The sequence below is a fragment of the Mercenaria mercenaria genome, chromosome 10, assembly GCF_021730395.1.
Source record: "Mercenaria mercenaria strain notata chromosome 10, MADL_Memer_1, whole genome shotgun sequence".
Taxonomy (NCBI): Eukaryota; Metazoa; Mollusca; class Bivalvia; order Venerida; family Veneridae; genus Mercenaria; species Mercenaria mercenaria.
Window position 1 is genome coordinate 49,756,074 of NC_069370.1, and position 21,742 is coordinate 49,777,815.

The 21,742-nt window shown below is 36.2% G+C and overlaps 1 protein-coding gene across 3 annotated transcripts in view; it reads left to right on the top strand.

Moving 5' to 3' along the window:
- Positions 1–12: 12 nt before the first annotated feature.
- Positions 13–21,742, top strand: part of LOC123561618 (cystathionine beta-synthase-like) — a 52,245-nt gene continuing 30,515 nt past the window's right edge. For 2 of the 3 annotated variants that reach the window (XM_053553045.1, XM_053553047.1), the window contains exons 1-4: positions 13–156; positions 4,204–4,366; positions 14,082–14,188; positions 20,770–20,904. In XM_053553045.1, the coding sequence (XP_053409020.1) occupies positions 4,227–4,366; positions 14,082–14,188; positions 20,770–20,904 (382 nt within the window). In that variant the 5' untranslated portion in view covers positions 13–156; positions 4,204–4,226. Of the gene's footprint in view, positions 216–4,203; positions 4,367–14,081; positions 14,189–20,769; positions 20,905–21,742 lie in introns of all 3 variants that reach the window. The other variant, XM_053553046.1, reaches the window with a different exon arrangement.

Below are 21,742 nucleotides of genomic sequence, written 5' to 3' on the forward strand. Positions count from 1 at the left end.
AATTGTCTTTCAGACCGGAAATCCTATGGAAGATGCCATAAGTAGTTTATAGGTTGGTCAGGTTATAAAAGGCCAAACCTCTTTCTTTGACCAATCAAAATTCAGGAAACGTGGAGGTGCGGTCAAGAAGAAAAATTGTCAACATACATTTACCAGGTAGTGTTTAATCGTGTCGAGCATCCATGCAAATTATTTACACGTGGTGTCAGTTTAAGGTAACGTGTCCAAAACTATCGATATATTTTATCTATTAAAATTATGTCCAGGATCCAGGTCAAGTGATCTGTGACTTGGTCACTGGTCAGTAATGTCACTCATAATTTGTCAGACTATAGTGACATGTGCAGGGGCGGAATATACTACAATTTGTTGAGCTAAGATGGGTGTCATTGAAATAATCATGTACATTCACAGATTATAAATTGTGCAAATTAAAGATACCAATAGGCTACTTTAAGGGCTGCCTAAAAAAATGTTTGTTTACGGTATGACCCACCCTAAATTTTTGGCTGGACCCTAAATGTTTTATGGCATTTGAGAATATTTTTTCAACTTTTTGTTAAAAAGTTGCAAAACTGCACTTTTTATGCTTTAAGCATGGTCAGTAACGTTAGAAATCAACTTACTGATGCTCGATCTAAATGCATAACCCCCTTATTTGTATTCATTTTTTGACACAAAAATAATTTCTGAAAAGTCTATCTATCTATCTTCGTATACTGCTTACCTTCCCTTTCGTGTATTATTAGCAGGTGCACAGTTTAAGTGCAAGAGAAAGACTTTTACAAAAGTACTGACAGTGAAATGTCAGAGTGAAAAAGTGAGACTGAAAAAAAAGATAGAAGTGTTAGACAAGAGTATGGGTAGTAAAATCAGGTTAAAAAACGCACATTGCTACAACTAATTGCATGTATGTTGGCATACTGCCTGCTTGAAAGATTCAAGTGTAGGCAGGAAAACAACTTCAGATGGGAGGTTGTTCCGTAAGACCAGAGTACTTTGAAAAAAGGAAAATTTGAAGTAATTGGGAACTGCATGGATTTGTCTATAGGAGAGATCGTGTTTGTATACAAATCTGTTGTATTTTCTATTTTTAGAACTGATAAGACAAAGATCGGGCGGGCAGAGGCCGAGCGTCCGCGTTTTCTTGTAAACAGTGATGTTTTTCTAGCGGCTTAAACTTCCTTAAAACACAAATGATATCAATAATTTTTTGATCAATGGAAAGGATATAAAACAAGCAATTTACTGATTAATTTTAACTATTATTTCTAAATAAAATGGATTAATTATGAACGCCTAACTTACACTGTTTTTTCTAGAAGTTTGGAGCATCGCTAAGCCGCTTATAAAATCATATGTCATTTAAAACGGTTATTCATTTTAAAAAGATATTTGAACAAGAAAATATGAAAATCGTAAGCATTTCAAATCTTTTTGAATTTTTAAAATCCATAAATGAGCAAAAAAAATATTAAAGATTAAAAATTCGGATCCCATACACAAACGATGTAAAAATATTTTGTTTTGCCCACCACCAGATAAACAGGAGTTGATGCGTGACATCACGGCGATCTCTCCTATAGGCAAGCGTGTGTGTGTGACGAGAGCGCATGCACTATTCCACACATGACAGTGTCTCAGGTATGCAAAATTCTCTCGGTTTAAGATTTTTGGAAAAATATACTGGAACAGGAATAGCTACTAGTGAATGGACAATTTTGTAAAACATTACTAATTTTGCATCAGTTCGTCTGTTCTCCAAAAATCTTAAACCGAGAGAATTTTGCATACCTGAGACACTGTCATGTGTGAAATAGTTGTTGTATATCCATCTGATTGCTCTTCTTTGTACCATTTCTATCTTATTATGTCTCCCACCACACAGTGGTGTGGGAGACATACTGATTTACTCCAGTCTGTGTGTCTGTCTGTCACAAAGCTTGTCCGCACTCTAAGTCGAACATTTCTCATCCGATCTTCACCAAACTTCAACAAAATGTGTCTGCCAATAAGTGCTCGGCCCAGTTCAATAACTAGCCAAATCGGCCTAAGCGCTTTGGAATTATGGCCCTTGAATTACCGAAAAATGCTCAGATTTTAGGTGCATTCCTGGAGCCAAAAGGACCCCTATACTACTCATGAGTAGTATAGGGGTCCTTTTGGCATGAGTAGTATAGGGGTCCTTTTGGCTCCAGGAATGCGCATGCAGTCTGAGTAGTATAGGAGTCCTTTTGACTTGATGAATGTGCATGCGCTCTTGTAGGGCAAGTTCGATAATGAGCCAAATCGGTCCAGGCACTTCGGAGTTATGGCCCTTGAATTACCGAAAATCGGCCTTTTTTACTCTTGTCCATGCTCTAAGTCGAACATTTAGGATGAAAACAAGGGTTTTTATCAGTCTGGTCATATTTTTTGTCTAGGTCCGATACTCGTGCCTGTGGACCTAACTACCCTAAATTATTTTAGCATGTTACTGGAAACATTTTTTTTTTTTATTATGCCTTATCTGTCTCACTATTTTGTGAAGTTCTTTTTCTATACTTTTAAACTGTTCTGTCTCCATCATCGTCATTTACAGCAATGGCAAATGTTCAGAAAGGTTCAGAAGCCTAACACCTTTAACATTAAATGGCTTAACTGCAGAATATATATTGTGCAGTAAAGAAGATGTTAGTAGGGTTAAAAGTAGGATAAAAGCAAAAAGATCTGTATTTGAATTATGGTGTAAACATCAATGTAGCCAGTTTGAATCCAGAGACTGTTTCAGCACTGACTACATGGGATGGTAATTTGTTCCACTGAAGAACAGTTTCTGTTATAGGAAAAAATAAGTTTTTGTAATAATCAGCAGTAGTAGATGGTTTCTGAATTTTTTTTTAACCAAGCCTGGTAAATACAGTAGATTCTTTCTATTAAGGGCACCCAGCGATCTGACCAAAAGTGGCCTTAATAGTGGTCTGGCCGTAAAAGTGAATTTGAGACTTCGCGTGTTACTGACCGGTCAACAACCATTGTACTATGAGGTCATAATGATGTTTCTAGATATAACCATGTAGTGTCATACTTAAAATCCCTCATTTATATGTTTGATTTGGATGTGGAGTTTGATCTTAATCCATGTTTTGGGTCAGTTATGTACATGTAGAGTGTCATAATTTCTATGTTCAATAAAGTCAGTTAGGCCTACAAACCCAATTAAAGAACAAAAATCCCCTGCATAATTGACACAATTATCGTATCATTCAATAAAATTAATTTCTTCTTTGTCAGAGATCAAAAAGGTTAAAATGATACTTACATGAGGATAACTGCTGCTTATTGCTCAACAGTTAAAGTTTTCACAACAAAATTGACAAAATAATTTCAGCATTTCATCATGGATCTGTAAACGCCTGAATTTGCTTTTACATTTGTATAACAAGCGTCCAGGCGATACCGATTAAGTGTACCTGATTGAAATACACATGTATTGATCGATGTACCTTGTTGTAATTTGCCCGAGGCAGGGGATCATTTACACACTATAAATAAAAAAGGTCAATGTGTTAAATAAACAAAGGATGTCTGGGTCCATCTTTTTGTCTACCTGTAATTATGGTCAGTAAGCTCATAGTAAATAAGCAATTTGTTTCGCAAAAAGTGGCCGCAATGCCGCATTAGCGACATGCCCACTTTACTGGTCAATATTTATAATGAATAAAGAACAAATTGATTTTGTACTTTGAAAATGTGGCCGCAATATAGGTGTGCCCGTTGTTTAGTCGTGCCCGTTAGGTGGAAATCTACTTAAATGTGCTTTTACGGTAGGTTTTCTGGGCCCAGAGACATTACTGCTCCCCTGGTTATAAACTGTAAAGGTAATTTTGCAACTGAGCTGAACCAGTATGCGTATTTGTAGTCCTGTGAACTACACTGTCATCTGCAAAAAGACGTACCGGTACGCTGGAAGACACAGATGCAGTTAGGTCATTTATGTTAATCAGAAATCAGGAGCTAGGGGAAGGGACCTGTTGCACATAGGAAAAATAGCTCAGTTCAAGGCAAAAGAGAATAAAATCCTGATTTAAAGTCAATTTTAGGGGAAAACTACATGATCTGAATGAATTATTCCATGGATCAAAAATTGAAGCCTAGCTTGCATATAGATATGATAAGAGAGTAATTGGCAAGAACATAAATTTTATGGTATATTCTTTTCAGGAGTAACAAACAACCAAACAGTCATGTCTGAATGTCCGATCCAACAAAATGGTGTTGAGCGTGACAGTCCATTCCGCAAATGGCAGAGGCCGGACTTGCCATATAAGTGTACCTATCATCAAGCGAAATCAATGGCAGAGTCTCCACACCGTCATGTACCACTGTAGGTAGATTTAAGTTTCTAGTATAAGGACCAGTCAGCTAACTATAATATGCACATTATGTTCTTCCATAAGTGTCTGCTTTATGTGACAAGTACGAAAATTGCTGCAAGATGCAGCAAAAGGAAACTCTGCAACAAACAAAGCAGTGTATGTAGTACAGTACTGATAGAACAGGAGGTGATACAGCTGGTGTCCTTGTTGTAGACCCTAGGCAAACAGACAGTCTGGGGTTTCATGACTGTTGGACAGACAGGCGTGAAACTCACGTACAGTTTGAAAGGGAAGACCAGTGTGGCTATTTGGTTTAACCTTAAACTATACTGCCGTACAAAAGTAAGATTAAGGACATAAATAACATCCTTGGTAAAATTAACAAAATTTTTATGAAAAATACTAAGAATACATGTCAGGATTTGATGTTTTATTTGTGTGTTTGTGAAAGTTACAATTTCAGTTTTTAATTCTTAAGCTATGAAAGCATTAAAATGTTAAGAATAATAAGTGCTTATAAAATACACCTGGGATGACGATAAGTAACTCTAAAAACGTCTTTTAAAGAAATAGTATGTAAATTACCAAGTACATAAGTATCTTCTCCAAATAACAGCATAAATATATGGATCACCTTTTTTATACGCCCGTTTGAAAAACGGGACGTATTATGGGAACGCCCCTGGCGGGCGGGCGGGCGGCGTCCACAGACCTTGTCCGGAGCATATCTTCTACATGCATGAATGGATTTTGATGAAACTTGGCACAGTTGTTCACCATCATGAGACGGAGTGTCATGCGCAAGAACCAGGTCCCTAGGTCTAAGGTCAAGGTCACACTTAGAGGTCAAAGGTCAAATTCAAGAATGACTTTGTCCGGAGCATATCTTCTTCATGCATAGAGGGATTTTGATGAAAGTTTGCCCAATTGTTCATCATCATGAGAAGGAGTGTCATGCGCAAGAACCAGGTCCCTAGGTCTAAGGTCAAGGTCACACTTAGAGGTCAAAGGATACAAGAATGAAAACTTTGTCCAGAGCATTTCTTCTTCATGCATAGAGGGATTTTGATATAACTTGGCACAAATGTTCACCACCATGAGGCGGAGTGTCATGCGCAAGAACCAGGTCTCTAGGTCTAAGGTCAAGGTCACACTTAGAGGTCAAAGGATACAAGAATGAAAACCTTGTCCGGAGCATTTCTTCTTCATGCATAGAGGGATTTTGATATAACTTGGCACAAATGTATACCACCACGAGACGTAGTGTCATGCGCAAGAACCAGGTCCCTAGGTCTAAGGTCAAGGTCACACTTAGAGGCCAAAGGTCAGATACAAGAATGACTTTGTCCGAAGCATTTCTTCTTCATGCATGGAGGGATTTTGATGTAACTTGATACAATTATACACCATCATGAGACGAAGTGTCATGCGCAGTTCCCTTCTTTAGAATTACTTCCCTTTGTTGTTACTGTAAATAGCTTATATTGTAACTTTTTCATTACTAGTCGTAGGGACAAATCGAGACCACTTTTCTGTAGTACAACATGCATGCTACATCCAATTTTGAGGTGTATTTTGACCAGTCTCTACCTGGTAAAGGTTTTTGTGAGGACTTACAATTTTTTTTTTGATTTTTTTTTTTTTTTTTTTTTTTTTTTTTTTTTTTTTTTTTTTTTAAGATTAACTTCCCTTAGTTGTTACTATAAATAACTTATATTGTAACTTTTTTATAATTGACCGTAGGGAAAAACCAAGACCACTTTTCTGTGGTACAACATAGATGTTACTTTCCAATTTTAGGTGTATTTTAAGGTATCTCTACCTGGTAAGGAGTTTTTTTGTGGACTTCGAAAACAAAACACTTAGATATTACTAAACAACCACAAAATTAAAATTCCATTTGCAAATACAGGTGCTAGAGTAAAGAAATTTGCTGTGACGGGCGTATATTGTGACATTCTTGCACTCTTGTTATCATTTAAAGAATTATGTACCCTTAAAACAGAACGGCTCGGACAATTCATACCTTCAACCATGTCTGGTTTTTGTCATTTGTATCATTAAACAATTTTATATGAAAGGTCCTCTTATGAAATTTTGTAGTAAGATAAAGTCAGTATGTCGTAAATAAATTGGTTATTTGCGCTGCGCGATTACAAAACGCGAAGATTGTTATTTGCACGAAACATTTGCACAGCTACTACCAAAATCATTAACAGTAATTATTGCAACACACTGAACAAAATATTTGGATACGTTTACATAACAATATTGTTAAGCCATTAATATGTGCTTTAAGAATGCACATTTACATGTTTTAGAGTTTATGGATCAAAACTATTTCTTCCTGGCGCATTCATCAAACTGAATTAAAAGGACAGAAATTTTCCAAGTGATGTCCGTCAAAAGGACTTCGGACACTATCATATGCTTCTAGCCTACATTTCAAATGCAAATTTCTCCTTAAGTGTTTAAACGATACCCAAAGCGTTTCGAGTCATTGATAAACCAATGTATTAGTTAATTTATTATAGCAGAAACTGATTTGTATCTGTTCCTATCAAGATGTTTTTAATATTTTATCTGGCCAGGGTATATTTTCTTGAAAAAATAAAATGTTTAAATTTCCGTGAAAATATAATGTCATCACTTTACGGAAGTTTTAAATATTTCAATTCCAGTCGAAAAAAGTGACAAAATCTGTTTATTTAAGGAAAAAATAACATTTTAAGAATAAAATCCTATAAATAAATAAAAAAAGGGAACGATATTTTTCCAAACAACCTGTACTTGATTTATCTATACACTGTTCATAACGCATTACTAGCATTTAGGAGTGACCTGTCGCTTTTATTAATAGATTTGAAAGGTTACTGGAATAAACCACTTCAGTAAAGGGGTACCCTACCTTTTTATAACTTATTTTTGTAATAAATATTTAAATGACTGCCTTCTTCGACAATTAGATGCCATAGTGCAGTGGTTAGCGTGACGGCTCTAGAATCTAACTTTTGCGTGTTCGAATTCCAATGGAGATCAAGATTTTTCTTTTTTCATTTTATATTTTTTTTCATTTTATATTTTGCTAACATACATTTAAAAATTATTATAATGTAAAACATGTATTTGAATCGCATTTCTTAATGTGTCATTTTGCTATTTTCACATATAACATAGGTTTTTCAAATATCTTCTTGATATTATTCAACATGGTTGACATAGCTCTTGACAGTTTGGTCATTCAACTAGCTGATGACACTGATTCGGAAGAAACCGACACCGCCAGCGAGTGTGAAGATCCTCCATTGGACGCGTGTGTTTGAAATGTATTGAATGTATTGAAATTGTACGAATGAAATTGAAAATGAAATTGAAATGATGAAATAAAATGAAATAATAGAAAAAAAATACACGAAAAATATAAATAAAACAAATTCAATCTTAAAACAAATCGCCCTGTGTGGGATTCGAACCCACATCCTAATCGCAAAAGTTAAATCACTAACAAGATTCCTCAATTGTACCAATTGAGCTACCGATGCATGTTCAATTTGTATATTATTTGAAAGATATTTATAGTTGTAAAAGTCAAATATCTTTCAAACTCTTATTCAATAAATGGAACAGTCTGGAAAATCCAAATCTAAAAATAAAAGCGACAGGTCACTCCTAATTGCTAATACATTGTGTGAATAGGTATACATGTATAAGTGACCGGTCAGTTTTATTACAGTGGTTCAGGTAGTTATTTAAGTACATGTACATGTCTGTATAGCTCTGTTATAAGTGATGGCAGCTATTTGTGTGATGTATAACATTAATAATAAGAAAAGTCAGTAATCTTATCAAGGCCATAGGGTGGGATTTTGTTTAGGATAAGTACCAGTGGCACACATAATATATTTGAGCCGCGCCATGAGAAAACCAACATAGTGCAATTGCCACCAGCATTGATCGATCCTGACCACCCTGCACATCTGCGCAGTCTAGTCAGGATCAATGCTGTTCGCTAACGGTTTGTCTTATTCCAATAGACTTTGAAAGCAAACAGCATGGATCCTGACCAGACTACGCAGATGCTCAGGCTGGTCTGGATCCATGCTGGTCGCAAAGCCACTATGTTGGTTTTCTCATAGCACGGCTCATTTCGCTTAAACATGTAATAAAAATGTATCTGAAATGACAGTTCTATCTGAGGCTTGCCTAAGGAAGCTGGATCGGAAAAAGTTAAATCCGGATAAGTCTGACAACAACCCATCTATAGATAATGTTGTCTATTCAGGGCTGAAGTTGTGGGCAAAACATATTCGAAAAGTTGAAGCAGGTCGCTGCTTAAAAGTTCCACCTGAAACTCGGCTGGACCGTTTAGTTCGTGTTCGCGTCTAGCCGTATTTGTATATGCCATCTGCATGGAAAGTGACTTGACACATCACTTTCGTGGCATCACACTGAATGTGAAACCATCACTGATATGACCTGCCAAGAAGCTACTGTTCTTGACCTATGCATCACAGGCATATCAATGCCAAGCTTTATTTCTGTTGGATAGACTATAGTCAGGATCAGATAAAATGCTGTGCACATATTGCCCCTTTTTTTGTTGGCCTAGTCCGCCGCAAAGAAAATCTTCAATTCAGTTTTTACTGAAGGAAGAACATGAAGTGATGAATGCGTGTCACATGTAGTATGTGTCTAAAAGAAATAAATATAAATGCACAGAAAAGATGAAGAAATAAAGAAATGAAAAATGTATAAAAAATACAAAAAAAAAATAATAATAAAAACAAAATGGGAAACAAATTACATCCTGGTGTGCGCGTGGCGAGGAGGGCATGCAGAAGATTACCTGGTGTGTTGCTAGTATTTTACAGCACACATTTGCCAATCTACTACAACAAACAAACAGGATATGCGAATGAAAATTTAACCCAATGAATAATAAAGAATTAACAGTATTTGCTTCCCTCAATACTCTACATGTATAACATGCCTATATGTGCCCATTCAAACATTTGTATAGTATTTTAGTTACAAACAGATGTAAAAATATGTGACTATCAAATTATTAAAAATGAATATAAAAAGTATTGGTTACTTTAAATTTGGGAACACCCTGTAGTTATATTTTTTGTTTAAAAGTACTGTTCCACCCCTTGCATCAACACAATAGTCACAGAAAATGTGTATAATTAATATCTACATAATTATTATGCTGGTCAAATATGGTTTTGATGCACGGGGGGGAACAATGTTCTTTAAAGCAAAATAGCTTTTATATGTATATAACAGGGTACGTAATTCTATTTAGAGCAAAAATTACCATTTTATGAAAAAATATTGAAAAATTTGACTTTAAGAAATAATCTCAAATATGTATTTTGATGGTATATGTAATTAAATACTTATTTCTTAGTGGTTTATTTTTCACTCTTGGAGTAGGCAAATTCATATAGAAAGTGTCCGAAGTCCTTTGTTTTCTTTTCTGCTCTTTGATTTCTTTCCTGTCTTATGACACTTATTTTTCTCGTTTGTGTTTTTAAACTTGATGCCATTATATGGGCCAGGCGCCAGACATTAAAAATGAAAATTTTAAATTTTGCAGATCGAAAGGACAAAATCGTTGTTTACGACATACATTGCACTGACAAAAAGCCATTACAAATACTCCGCTCATGTGAGCACGGAGAATAATACATTGAATAGTGTAGCGTATAGAATGCCATAATGCCATAATAAGATTAATATAAAGTTATCAGTCAGGTGATTTAATACGAATGTTTTTCTGTGTCCTAAGATGACCTTATTGGCCAGAACCAAAGAAAATACTGACAAAATGGCATCATTTACTGAGGAAGTAATTGCTTTATATTATAACTTGTCAGATATAGGCCCTGTTTTCTTGAATTTCCCTAATTTTTATGCCTCCTTTCGAAGAAGAGGGATATATACCATTTTGCACATTATCAGACGGTCTGTTGTTCAGTAGACCATTTGGTGTTAAAAAGTGAAGAATGCTTTGTCTCACAATGGTCAAATACCATTTTTTGAGGTCAAGGTCACAGTGACCTCGAGGCTGAAAACAATTTTTGCTTGATAACTGAAAAACACTTCAGCCTACATTCATCAAATCTTATAGGATGATTGTCTCACACTGGCCATAGCTTTCGCAGAAGCGGTGGTTCCAACCCCGCAGCGGTGGAGGATTCGTCGCAGAAGCGGTGGAGAAATATGGCCGACTTACTATATTTACGCTCTCATCGGTACTTTTTCTAACGAGTGTTTCACGTTTGACTGAAAACAACCAGTGAGACAGGAGCCCACATGTGTATTCTTCTAGTCACAAACACTTGTTCAGTGCAATTCTTTGTCATTAATGTAAACACTTCTGTACAGTTTGACAAGGGACTTCCGTTTTTGTAGAATTTCTATCAGAAATGGTAAAATCTTGTACAAAATGACCCCTGAGCACATTTGCATCAAAATATAAGTCTGACACTGTCAAACAAAAACTTTTTCTATGAGTCGGTGATTTTTCATTGCAAGTATACAAAATGATCGACCAAAAATGATTCTAACGCAGTGTGCGGTGGGTACAACTGCAACGCATTACGGTTGATCTTGTTTCTCTAATGTTTGCTATTGACTTTAAATTGGAGTAAACAGCATTTTTCCCAGAATTTTGATTGAGTAGGGCCATGAAGTCACTTTGACATTAGATACAGCAACAGAAACTGGAAGTTTAGAATAAATATGACATTGATTTGCACATCCGTAAATACATAATATCAAGTGACAATAACAATTTTCTGATTTGACCACATGCTTCTTCTGCATTGTAAACCAACTTGACTAAAGTACAATAAAATTACTAATACGTAGCATACCTTAACAAAATGCCATTGAGCAGCTGTGTTACTGGAGTTAAGACTTTTTACAAGTAGGCTAATTTTCTTCAACAATATCATTTTATTTTTAGACGTTTACCACAGAATCTCAAAGTGTGAAGAATAAAGTTTAGATTTTTTTTCTTAGTGACAAGATGAGATTATTTGATTGCCCTTCGTCCGTCGTCTGTCAGTCATCTGTCGGTACGTTGTCCGTCCACAATTTCTTTTGAACACGATAGAGACCTCATTTTTCAACAGATTTTAATCCCTTAATGGGCAAAATGTTCACCTTATGAACATGATAGCAGTGACATTTTACTTTCGACTTCTACCACACGAACACACAAATTAAGTCACAATAAGATCTCGGTTCCTACCAGTTGAAAACCAGCTAGATTCCATCATATATTCAAGAGATACTACCCCTGAAAGGGGCAAATTTTCTATTCTGGCCCTCTCAGCCATATAAGGTTTCATTTATGCTTGGATTTGATACAAAATTGCATATTATGTGTGCCCAGTCACATGATTGCGCTACGTCATTTTGAGCCTAAAAGTGAAAGTGGAAACGTAAACAAAAACTATAAATCAGGGCGTAAGTTTTATTATTCAATATATTGTGTTAATATCATGTACATCATCCGAAACCTATTTGAAAGTGCTACCCACGGTACTACAATAGTCCCGCCAAAACCTTATTGTTTTAACGCTATTCTGTTCAACCACTTTCGACAGTGTGCGCTCGATGTGCAAGTCAATTAACAGGAATAGCATTAAAACGAAAAGCTCTTGGTGGGGAAATCATAGTACCGGGTATAGCACTTTTAAATAGGTTTCGAATCATATGCATGATATAAACACATTAATATATAGATTAAAAAACTTACGCCCTGATTTTCAGTTTTTGTTTACCTTTCTACTTTCACTTTCGACCTCAGAATGATGTAGCGCGATCACGTGATTAGGTATTAATAATCTCTAGGTCAAGTTTGAAACATTGTCATGTGGGGTCAGAAACAAGGTCACCAGGTCAAATCAAAGGAAAAGCCTGTTAACGTCATACGCCACATCATGGCCGTACCTTCAGTAATGTTTATCTTGATGATTCTAAGGCCAAGTTTAATGTTGAAAGCTAAATGGAGAAACAGAGTACAAACAACTTAAAACAGACAAGCAGAAAGAAATGTAACAATAAATGAAAGACAAAAGCTTCATTCTCCTCTGAAAACTGTCACAGCGTCAATCAAACATATTAAGAGACCTTTAACTCCTTGTTCTAGTGCCAAGAGGACGACAAGGAATCAACTCATTTCAGTTATTCTTATTATAACAACTGAAGAGAAATTACAGCTGGGAACATACTTAGATATGCTAAAACATGATTAAAAACCTATAAAAATGACAAATGGTTGCAGCATGTGCAGTGTGTTGGAGAACACTCCCCCGCCCCCACCTCAATGCGAACCCAACTTCGATATTATGTGGCCAAAACAAAAAAAAGGGACAGCAGAAACCCTGTCAGTTTGTATACTAGATAAGTTGGTCTGTTCTATGATGTAAAAGTCGCATGTGGTGAGCATTTCATCAAACAATCGATATTGTCAGTTGATATTTTGTATATGATAAGGGAAAAGGAAAATGAAGAAAACCTTCATGCTTTAATATCAGTAATCATAATTGAGGTGTATTTAGTACGAAAGAACATGGCGTTATTATTTGGCAGTTGATTAAGTAAAATAATTATGGTTTAAATAAAGCTTTTCGTGTGTGCATCCAACAGAACGGAAGTGCAAATCAACAGTATATTATTACTAAACATGATGTCAAAGTGATTCATGGACCTACCCCAATCAAAATCCCAGGAAAATGTTGTTAACTAAAGTTAAAAGTCCATAACAAACATTAAAGAAACAAGATCCACCATAATGCGTTGCAATTGTACCCACCGCACACTGCGTTAGAATCATTTTTGGTCGATTTTGTCATATGCCTGCAATAAAGATTTACCTATTATGAAGAAATAGATTTTGCTTGACAGGGCCATACTTACGATTTGTGCAAACGTGCCCAGGGGTTGTTTTGTACAAGATTTTACCATTTTAAATGGCACTTCTACAAAAACGGCAGTCCCTCGTCAAACTGTACAGAAGTGTTTACATTAATGACAAAGAATTGCACTGAACAAGTGTTTGTGACTGGAAGAATACACATGTGGGCTCCTGTCTCACTGGTTGTTTTCAGTCAAACGTGAAAAGGTCATTAGAAAACATACCGATGACAGCATAAAAGTTGTCAGTCAGCCATATTTCTCCACCACTTCTGCGACGAATCCTCCACCGCCGCGGCGTTGGAACCACCGCTTCTGCGAAAGCTATGGCCAGTGTGTTGTCTTTGATCAGTAGATGGTACAATGTCATAGTTTTTGGTGTCAGGAGGTTAGAGGTCAAGTTCACAGTATTCTTGAGACTGAAAACAGTTTTTGCTCAATAATCGAAGAGCGCTTTGTCAGTCAATCTTTATAGGATTGTTGCCTGCAGTCAGTAGATGACTCTTGTTGATTTTGAGGTCATTTGGTAAAAGGTCAAGGGCCTAGAGAATAAAATTACATACCCATTTGCCCCCCTCATGTTATTATGAGGAGCATATGTGTTTTACATAAACAGCTCTTGTCTTGTATTGGCTCAACTTAGTTAAAATTACAATGTGCTGAAAAGTTTATATTGCATTTATCTTGAAAAATATTCCACCTAGAGTCATGACAGTGACTGTACATGTACTGCATATATTTTAGCATCAGCAGATATTAAAAAAAATAATTTATATTTGAACTTAACAGGAAACCCAAGCCAGCAATCATGTCAACAATTCTGGACAACATTGGCAACACTCCACTTGTACGTCTCAACAGAATACCAAAATCAACAGGACTACAGTGTGAAGTCTGTAAGTAAAATGTTAAGATACAGATACAATAATATAAGTACAAATAAAATGAGACATATACATAAAATATAGTAATTATTGTGTAAATTATTGCCTTTCTTCAGGGATATACACTAATAAAAATCTAATATATGCAGCAGCTGTTTCAGTTTAGCTGCAACATTTTTGTAGCATTAGACTCAAATAATTATATTATCAGGCCCATAATGAAATATTCATTGATTCCCATCTGGATGCTGTAACCCATAAAAATTCTCCCTACCCACAAAAATTGGCTCTACATAAAATTGTTTTGTAGTACCAGGGTATGTGTAGTTTTTAGCTCACCTAAGCACAAAGTGTTCATGGTGAGGTATTGTGTTAATGCTGTATTCGTCGTTCGTCCGTCCGTTCGTCAAGTCGTCCGTCGTCAACAATTGTGTTTAAACAACATCTCCTCCAAAACCACTGAATGGATTTTGATGAAACTTGGCCTAAGAGGCTGAGTGTTCCTTGAGTGGTTGTCTTCCAAAGTTGTTCAAACGGTTCCGCTTGGTTGCACATAGGGGCCGCCAGAGCTAAAAATAGAAAAATCTTCAAACGACATCTTCTAAACCAGTGGTCCGATTTCATGAATTTTCATGCTTGTGACAATCCATGTAATTAAATCCTAAAGAAAAGAAAATTTCCAAATCAGTCTGTCATCTTTATAATCAACAAATTCCTATCTCCACAAAACAGGGATGTTGGCCAAAAACAGTTAAATTTCAGACACACAACAAACATTACAGGATTTCATAGTATATAAAAAAAATTCTACTTACTTACCAAGCATTTAATGGCATAGGGAAGGGAAAAGTTTGGCATGACAATGCTCAGTGTTTTTTTATGCCCCCGGTATTTACTGATATATATATATAGTGATTGTCTTGTCCGTTCGTTCGTTCGTTCGTCCATCCGTACGAGGTTAACCAAATGGGACCGTTTCGTCTAGCATCAATACCGCTTACTAGAATGACTTGTTACTAATGCAGATGTAACCTGTGACCATTCCTCATCTTCAGACATCACCTGACCTCAGTTTGACCTTGACCTTGACCTCATTTTGGACTTAGGTTGCTTTATATGGGCCATCTCTTGGTTAACCAAATGGGACCGTTTCGTCTAGCATCAGTACCGCTTACAAGAATGAATTGATACTAATACAGATGTAACCTGTGACCATTCCTCATCTTCAAACATCACCTGACCTCAGTTTGGCCATAACCTCGTTTTGGACTTAGGTTGCTTTGTATTGACAAGGATGCCACCGGGGGCATCAAGCGTTTATTGAACGCAGCTCCTTGTTTTATCATGATATGAACTTGCGCACCTCCTATTTTTCATCTGGCTCCACCCCCTATTTTCAAAGTTATGGCCCCTGAAATAGTAAAAAATGCACATTTTCACCTAATGATATGCCCAGCTCAAAAAGTATTTGATGTAAATTCATAAAACTTTGCATGAGTCTTTATCATGATGTGACCTTGCACACTTGGCATCCTTCTTGAAATAGCCAAAATAGTGGATTTTTTGTTTGTGATGTAGCTCTAAAAGTATGTGGCCTAGAATAATGAATCCTTTATATAAAATGTTTATTGAGGATATACCCCCTTAAGACTGCAAACATTTGGATTATTGCCCCTTATTTGTGACAAATGTACCAATGGGGGCACACCCTGTGTCCTACAGACACATTCTAGTTACTGTATTGTTTCATAGTTACTGTAGCACCTGCCGGGAATTGCAAAATTCAAAAGAGGGTACATATTGGGACCACTTTGGCACGCCATCACATAAAACTGTCTGTCCATAAAATGTTTAAATTTAAGAAACAAGTAGGCCTAAAAGACTACATATTTGTAGTTTTTGTGTTTTGCCAGTATGCACTTATAAACATTCAAAATCAGGTCACATTTCCTACTTTAAAAAAAACAACAGGTTTAGTAACTGCTGCTTAAAAGGGTAGTGCTTTTTAGAATCAATATAGTATATTAACTTAACCAAAATTATTTGACTTAATTTATTCAATTTGTAATTGGACAGGCTTAAAGTTTATATTAAAAAACTGAAAAAAAATTAGTGCAAGTCATATTTTGCTTCATGTAACAGGTGGTATATTATGCAGAAAGTTACATGAAATAACCAAACTTTGTGCTATAAAAATGATATATATATAAATTTTAGTTTCTTCAGAAATAATGAATGCACATATAAGTGATTAGCCTGAGTGGTTTCATTTCTAAATTTGGAAATTGTAAACCTTTGAAGATTTTTATCTCTTTTAAAATTACTTTGCTCTGACACATTTCTTTGCAACCACTTTAAATAATCATAGCTAAAATATGCAGATAGAGAACATGTGACACTCTTAATTAAGATTTAATGACATTCTTATTACAGTTGTTTTGATGTGAATTTCATCATTCTTTTTCCGCCACATGCCGGTATTGATTTCGTCTTTACTTCCTGTTTATATCTGTGGTAAAGGTCATTAAAACTGTACATTTTGGATGGTGGATGCAAAATTCCACAGGTTTCCGAATTGAATAGATAATATTGTGTGCAGGACCTGGTGCTCTGAGCTGTATTGTTCAACAGTATAATCCGTTGCAAGGTTCCTGTGGAAATAGCTTGTAAAATGTCAATCATAAACCTGAATCCCACAAGGCAGAGTTCAGCTCTGCCATTCTGATACGGAGTGATCTTCTGTAAACGATTTACAGTCAACTCGTCCCCTAGTCAACTTGTCTTTCAGTCAACTCGTCCCAATTTTGGTCATTTCGTATCCCTTGACGATTTCAAAAATGGTCAATGGTCTTTTCTCTCCCCCTGCACCCCCCTCCTCCACACACACACACACACACTGTTTGGCCCCTCCTTTTTAGTCTTATTTTTATGCTCCAAAAGGTGGGCATATTAAAATCGCACTGTCTGTCCGTGTGTGTGTATCTGTGCATGCATCCGTCCGTGTAAATTCTTGTCCTGGCTGTAACTCTGCCATCCATAAAGGGATTTCGAAATAACTTGGCATAAATGTTCACCATAATGAGACGACATGTCTTGCGCAAGACCCAGACCCTGACCATAGCTCCAAGGTCAAGGTCACACTTAGAGGTTAAAGGTTAACAGGATCTGTTTCGTGTCCGGTCCATAACTCTGCCATCCATGAAGGGATTTTGAAATAACTTGGCATAAATGTTTACCATAATAAGATGACATGTAATATGCAAGACCCAGACCCCTAGCACCAAGGTCAAGGTCACACTTGGAAGTCAAAGTTTAACAGGGTCTGTTTCGTGTCCGGTCCATAACTCTGCCATTGATGAGGGATTTTGAAATTACTTGGCATAAATGTTTCCCACAATGAGACGATGTGTCATGCGCAAGATCCAGATCCCTAGCTCTAAGGTCAAGGTCACACTTAGAGGTTAAAAGTTAACATGGTCTGTTTCTTGTCCGGTCCATAACTGTCCTGGCATAAATTAATGTTCCCTATATTAAGATGACCTGTCATGCGCAAGACATAGACCCCTAGCTCCAAGGTCAAGGTCACACTTAGAAGTCAAAGGTGTTTCTTGTCTGGTCAATAACTCTGCCATTTATCAAGGGATTTGAAAATAAATTGACACAAACATTAACCCATGTTGAGAAGGTGTGTCACGCTTATGACCCAGGTCTCTTGGGTCAAGGTCAAGGTCATGAAATGATGTATGTTGTTTTTTTTTTCACAGACAACTGTAGCATTCTTGGGCATGCTTTGGGGGCATTTGTCACCAATAGTGACAGCTCTTATTTTTGTCAGTTTCCTAGATTATGTAAAATATGTGTTCTGTAAAATATGTTCAACATAAAAAAAAACATGAAACTTTTACTTTAAAAACTGCATTTTGTTTTCTCTATATGTAAAAGTCTTTTTTTGTATAATCATTGGTAAATTAGGAATATTTTTAAAAAGCAGTTCAGTCGAAAATTTTGTGTTATATGGTTACAAACAATTTCAATAAGACAAATATCGGTTAAATCACAATGGCCAGTCGTCCAGCCACAGGTTACCTGTGGTGTTAGTCTGCAGTTTGACTGCTAACACTCTTTAGGTCACAATTTTGGCCTAATCTTAATAGAAATTTGTCAGAGTGATACCCTCAGTAAAGCCTAGGTCATGTTCATTACTGTGTCAGCTTTGGTCAAAAGCTAGGTCACTAGGTTAGATAGTAAGAAAACCCTATTAACACTCTGGAGGACATATTTTCTACTTGATATTCATGAAACTTGGTCAGATTGTTTTTCTCTATGAAATGAAGTTCAGTTTTAAAACTGGATTACATGAGGGGTCAGAAACTAGGTCATTAGGTCAAATTATTGAAAAACCTTGTTAATATGATAGAGGTCTCATTTCATATTTGATCAGAATGTTTGTTTCTATGAAACCTATATAAAGTTCAAAAATGGGTTACCTGAGGTCCAAAACTAGGTCACTTTGTCAAATTATAGAAAATTCATTAATGATTTGAACACCACATTTTTCTGCTTGACTGTCAGAATGTTTGTTTCTATCTAATACAGGTCAAGTGGGAGGTCAAAACTGAGGTCAAAAACTAGATTACAAGGTTAAACCACAAAAAAACTGTATAATAACCCTCTGAAGGCCACATTTTCTATTTCATTTTCACAAAACCTTGTCAGAATGTTTGTCTCTATGAAATGTTTGTTAAGATTGAAACTGGATTATTTGGGTCAAAAACTAGGTAACGAAAGACCATGTTAACACTCCAGAGGCCACATTTTCCGCCTCATCTTCATGAGATTTGGTCAGAATGTCCGTTGATAACGTAGCTTTGGTAAAAAACTTGGTCACTGAGTCAAATTATTGAACAATTTTGTTAATGATCTTCCTGACAGTTACATAAAACATATTCATAATGTTTGTCTCTAATCTAGTTTAAAATTGTTTACATAATCCTTCAGTGACCCTATACCAAGTTTGTTCAAATGGTTCTAGTTTGTCAAAAGGTGGTAGTCACTTTTTCATACACGTATGTACAGTAGTAACTTTTAAAGTCTTCTTGTCAGATAATGCTAACCAAGTTTCAGAATAATTTCACAGATGTTTGCCATGCACAACCCTCTACCAAAATTGTTCATGCAATCTGTGAGACTCTGGTGAGCAATCTAGGGTCATCATGGCACTCTCCTATTAAGTTATAATGCTCTAGTAAATTGTATTTTATTGATAATTGAATTTGTTATGGATAATGTCCTGCAGCTTGACTCTTGATTAAATGAATACTTATCATACTTAACAATGATCCATAAAATAGTATATTCATTAAACAGGTTTTCTAGTAATTTTTAATCCCCCGCCGCTAGTGGTGGGGAGTTATAGGAATGGTCTCCGTCTATCCGTAACACTTTCGTGTCTGCTCCATATCTCCTAAACCCCTTGAAGCATTTTCATGAAACTTGGGTCAAATGATCACCTCATCAAGATGATGTGCAGAACTCATGAGTCAGCCATGTCAGTTCAAGGTCAAGGTCACAGCTCAAGGTCAAAGGTTTACCCTTTCACTAGCCATAACATTTGCGGGGGATTTAGCTGTCTTTCAGACTGCCTTGTATTGGTTAAAATGGTCAGCTTGGAAAGAAATGATTTATGTGTGCAATTGCCATTTACATTTTTATATGCACTTGGCAGCATCCACAACAGTTGTCCACTCTCTAACTTTAGCAGTTCGTATCCAATGTTCACCAAACTTGGTCGCAATGTTTACAGGCATAATATCACGTCCATTTTCGATAACTAGCTGGATCTTCTTAGTTATAGTCTTTAAATTACTGAATAATGTAAGCCATTCTTAGTCAATGGTCACAATATTTATGGACACAATATCTCTGCCATATTCAATAACTAGTGGGATCTTCTTAGTTATAGCCCTTAAGTTACTTAATAATGTAAGCTGTTCTTATTCAATGGTCACAATGGACCATTGACAACTAATATGCTCAATAAAGGCAGAATTTTAAAAGTCAGAAGTAATTTTCTGCGATTGGCATATATATTCAGACAGTTTGGCAATGTTGTTTTCCAGGTTAAATTATTCAGAGTATTAGTTAATAGTAAAATAGTAAAATCATAGGAACAATAAAGTAAAGTACAAATTATAGAACTGTTTCATACTTAAATGATTATTCTAAGAATTGGCTTCAGAACCTTTTACTAAAAGTGACCAAAATACCTCAGCAGGAATAAAGTTTTGAATCGATTTCTTTCAGGTAGTAAACCTGTAATGGTACTCGGCTATTTCCAAGGGATAACGTATTCTCCTTAGGCAATTTGGCATTCGTTTGAAAGGCAATTTGCCATTCTTCAGAGGAAAAAGTAGGTCAATGCATACGTGACTTTCAGCAAAACTGTAGAATGCAGAAATCGCAAATGGAAAATACTTAATTTGCCACTGTCACTACGGGTCCACTACCTTAAGCTTAAAGTATTCATGTATGTATGTAAAATATATACTAGTATAATTATTATTAATAAAAGTACATAATTTGTCTTTTTACAGTGGCTAAATGTGAGTTTTTCAATGCCGGGGGCAGTGTAAAGGACCGTATTGGAATGCGAATGGTGGAAGATGCAGAAAAGGCAGGAGTGCTCAAACCTGGCGATGTTCTGATTGAGCCGACTTCAGGAAATACTGGTGTGTAGTCAAAGTGGAGTAGCTCATGATGTCATTCCATTTCTTTTAAAAAAATCTCTGATGCAAATACAGGGTCTTTTGTGGCCTATTGCTGACTTCAGATCACATACCTGTCACTGCTTTTGGTATATAGAGCTCTTTCATATGAGGAAATCATGCACTAACTTACAGAAGGCTGGTGGTTTTACCTAGGCTGAAATAATGCTTGAAAAGGTACCTTCGGTCTTTATGTATGTGCGTGTGTTCGGGTTAAATTTTTCAGTCATATAAACGATGGTGTCTACTTGTAGCAGTGAGCACAATGGCCAACTTTATAGTGCTGCCTCACTGGGATATCACGCTGTAGACACATGACATGATACTCCACCCAGTCACATTATTCTGACACCGGGCTGACCAGTCCTAGCACTACCCTCTTAATGCTGAGTGCCAAGCAAGGAAGCAACTAGTATGGTCTTTATGTAATGTTTTTATTTTTATCATATTGGTAAAAGAGCACTCTGATTCAACTCAAAATGTGGAAGCATTTCATTATCACTTTCTAACTTTATTAATGACAGTCGGCAGTACTGGTAAGCGATTTCGGCATCTTTCGGCCATAACAGAAAATTACTTTTTAATAAAACCAGAAAATGCAGAAATCACATACATACTTGTTTGGAACCATTTTCCGGACACATTTTCATATTTCGGCTCCATTAATTCTTAAAAAAAAATATTTGACATAAATGAAGTCCACACTGCACGAACTTCAGCTCCTTCCGCGTCCGATGTTATAATCAGCATCGCGTTGTGACGTAAAATATGGGTTCCGTGGGGCCTCAAATGGGGTTACTAA